General features: G+C 45.1%; 1 protein-coding gene across 1 annotated transcript; it reads right to left on the bottom strand.

Moving 5' to 3' along the window:
- Positions 1,595 to 3,159, bottom strand: LOC109716617 (uncharacterized acetyltransferase At3g50280-like). The gene is made up of 2 exons (XM_020242154.1): positions 1,962 to 3,159; positions 1,595 to 1,816 (listed from the first exon to the last, which is right to left on the bottom strand). The coding sequence occupies exons 1-2, from the start codon at positions 3,042 to 3,044 to the stop codon at positions 1,595 to 1,597; spliced, it is 1,305 nt and encodes a 434-aa protein (XP_020097743.1). The 5' UTR covers positions 3,045 to 3,159.

The following is a 3,159-nucleotide window of genomic DNA, read 5'->3' as shown; positions in this document are numbered from 1 at the left end:
AGCACATATGCTATATTTATAACTTATATAAAAAGGTATCTAAATAAGTCTAATTAAATTTTTACTCTAATTAATATTTAAATTTTAATTTATCTCTAACAGATTTAAATATTAATCTTACTCAAATAAGATTTATTTTTGTTTTTGGATTTCTCCTTCTTTTTTTTTTTTTGGAGGTCTGCCATTTGTTGTTTCTCTCTCTCCCTCTCTTTTTTGTCTCTTCGTGAGGTTTTGTTGCCCGATTAATGTAGCCTAACTAGTTCATACTTTTATTAAATGAAGCGGATAGCATGTTACATTTTTTTTTCAAAAAAAAATCTAACTAAATTCTAACTTGATATTTATCATGATAATTTAAATTTAATCTGCACAACTTACTAATATTTTAAATAATATAATATATAGCTCTTAATTTGATTAAGAAAATTTTAAGGTTTGAAATTTTCAGCTATCAATTTTGGAGCAAAACTTTGTAAAAATTGCTACAACTGAATGGTATGCAAATAACAAACTTTTTATATTCTCGTTTCGCAACTATTTTTATATTTTACAAGCATAAATTTTAGTGCTTTCAAAAGTTTCTCCACCAATACTATAAAGTTGTCCCTCCCCCCTCGCACCTGCACCTCGACACGAACTAGGGCCTCATGTACCGTCGCGACCTCTCCCTGCTCCTCAAGTACCCGCGGCACAGTGGGGGGCACCCCTACCTCCACGACGAGTCCCCCTAATTAATTACCCTCTACGACTGCTCTAACTCGACCCGTAATCATTGCCACCTAGATGGTGGTGGCGATGACAAAGGACATTATAATTTTAAAGTTTTCTTAATATTATTTAAACTCCTCTCTCCTATTGTCAAAGACCTACTTCTTCATGTAACAATTAGAATACCATGAAAAGTCTAACAACCGAGATTGAAAAAAAAAAAAATGGACGACAGATGTATCGAAATTCTAAGACCTTCTCATGATCAGTTCTTCTTCATTCAACAATTAGAATACCAAATAAAAACCTAACAACCGAGGTTGAAAAGAGGACAACAGATCAATCGAACTGCTAAGACCCTTTCATGATCAGTGCTGATTACTCTGACCAGGTGAAAACCGCAACTTATTTCTGTCAAACTTTAATCCAAACACAAAAATAAAAGATAAAAACATTACCATATTTTAATGTCATTTTTAGTCGTAAACTCCTCGTTAATAAAAATTTTATATTTTTTATTTATGATAAATATGTAGGGTTAATATCACATATAGAATATAAGTTAGGTAGTTATCCACCTTACAAAAGCGATCAATCCAGTTCACTGATCATTCGCTAAGGATAGATAACCAGATCATCCATATTCTACATGCGTATGAAAAATCCATATATCTATCATAACGAGATATATTTTTATATTGAGATATAATTAAAAAAACTCTTTTTTTTTCATAAAATGAATCTAAGAAAGTTAAAAGATCATCATTGAAGTCAAGCTGCATATTTTATTAATCTACAATTGGAACCCTCGAACCTATATTAGTAGATTAGGAATTCATTGACACGAACCTTGCCAGTCATCTGTTCAAATATTATAAAGGTCCACTCAACACCACTCAACGTTAAACAATGAAAAACACCACCGAGAATGATNCATCGATATTTTTCCGTCGAACTTGTTCGCCCCGCCGCTCCGCGCCGCCACCGCCCTCCCCCACCCGAACTCGCACCCGTACATGTCGAACCGCGGCGAGCTCCCCACCATCACGCTGTTCTCGTAAAACTCACGGAGCGTGAACACAAAGGGCCGCGCCATCCATGCCCCCAACTGCCAAGTACAAAAAATATTACTGTTACCGTTTTCCAGCAACTTAATAATCGATCTTCTACATTAGTATTTACTAGAGAAAATTTCTACGCGAAGATAAAATGCAAATTAAAATTTCAACTCGATCGGTTGGTTTAAACAAGACCTTAGCCCTGATCTCGGTGTCCGTGTGCTCCGCCACGGCCCGGTTCACCAGCGCCGCGGCCCACCCGATTCCCTGCGCGAGGAGCTCGCCCGCCGTGGCCGACGCGGCGACGACGTATATCGAGTTCCCGAAGTACTCCTTCGCGAGCGGCGGCCGCAGCCGCGCTCGGTTTTCGATGGCCACGCGGCAGCTCGTCGCCTGCCCCGGCGCGAGGCCCCGCGCGCGCGTGACGGCGCGCCAAAGGAGCGCGCTCAGCGACTGGAACGACGACAAGTCGCCTCGCCCGCACTCCTCGTTCGCCCTCGCCTTCAGCCTCGCCACGGCCTCGCGCGAGAAGTGGAACATCCTCTCCCGCAGCGGCGGCGGAGCAAACCGTTCGAGGAAGCGGCTCGGATCCGTCAGTGGTAGCTTGAGAGGAGGGGCGCCGTAGCCGTCGACGAACCAGCGGTCGTGGACCGGAGGGCGGGAGAGGCCGCCGCCGCCGCCGTCGGCGGCTCGCGCGATCTCGGCCCAGGCGTTGAAGAATTTCCAGTAGGACGTGCCGTCTCCGACAACGTGATTGAACGAGCATCCCAAGAACACGCCATCCGCCAGCTCGGTCAACTGCACGCTGAGCAGCGGGCTAAAATGACCGTGGTGGTTGACAGCCCCGTCGAGTTGGAAAAAATCATGCAGAAACTTAGGCAGGTCGCCTGATAATGCCAACACATCAGCAACTTTAATTCTGTCGGCGGCCGCATGGACGAACTCCACGCCCTGGCCATTGCAATCGATGTACACCGACGTGCTTTTGACTTCGCCGTCGGCATCACGATCCTCCTCGGTTACGAGGCGGCCGGCGAGCTGGTAGAATTGGAGGAGAGCGACGGAGAGGGAGGATTTGAGTTGCTCGATGAGTTGTTTTGGGTTGAGAGAGGAGGAGGAAGGGGGATTGGCGAAGAGGAGGCCCTTTTGGATGTAGTGGGTGGAGAGCATGGCGATGTCCCACGGCGTTAGATGGCATATACGGCGGGGACGGGGTGGGGGTTTCACGGTGCATGTGGAGATGGTATGAACGGTGGGGGAGGGCCGTGAATAAGGCATCTTTCGCTCACCCGTGAGGTGTTCGACCGATTTCCTGAGCGAGCGGGGTTGGTTTCGAGCATGTTCTCTGCTTGTTTCTTGAGCCTCGTATTTATAGTTCAACACATTACACTGC

Source organism: Ananas comosus, linkage group 10 (genome assembly GCF_001540865.1).
Source record: "Ananas comosus cultivar F153 linkage group 10, ASM154086v1, whole genome shotgun sequence".
Classification (NCBI taxonomy): domain Eukaryota; kingdom Viridiplantae; phylum Streptophyta; class Magnoliopsida; order Poales; family Bromeliaceae; genus Ananas; species Ananas comosus.
This window is presented reverse-complemented; position numbering and strand designations above follow the sequence as displayed.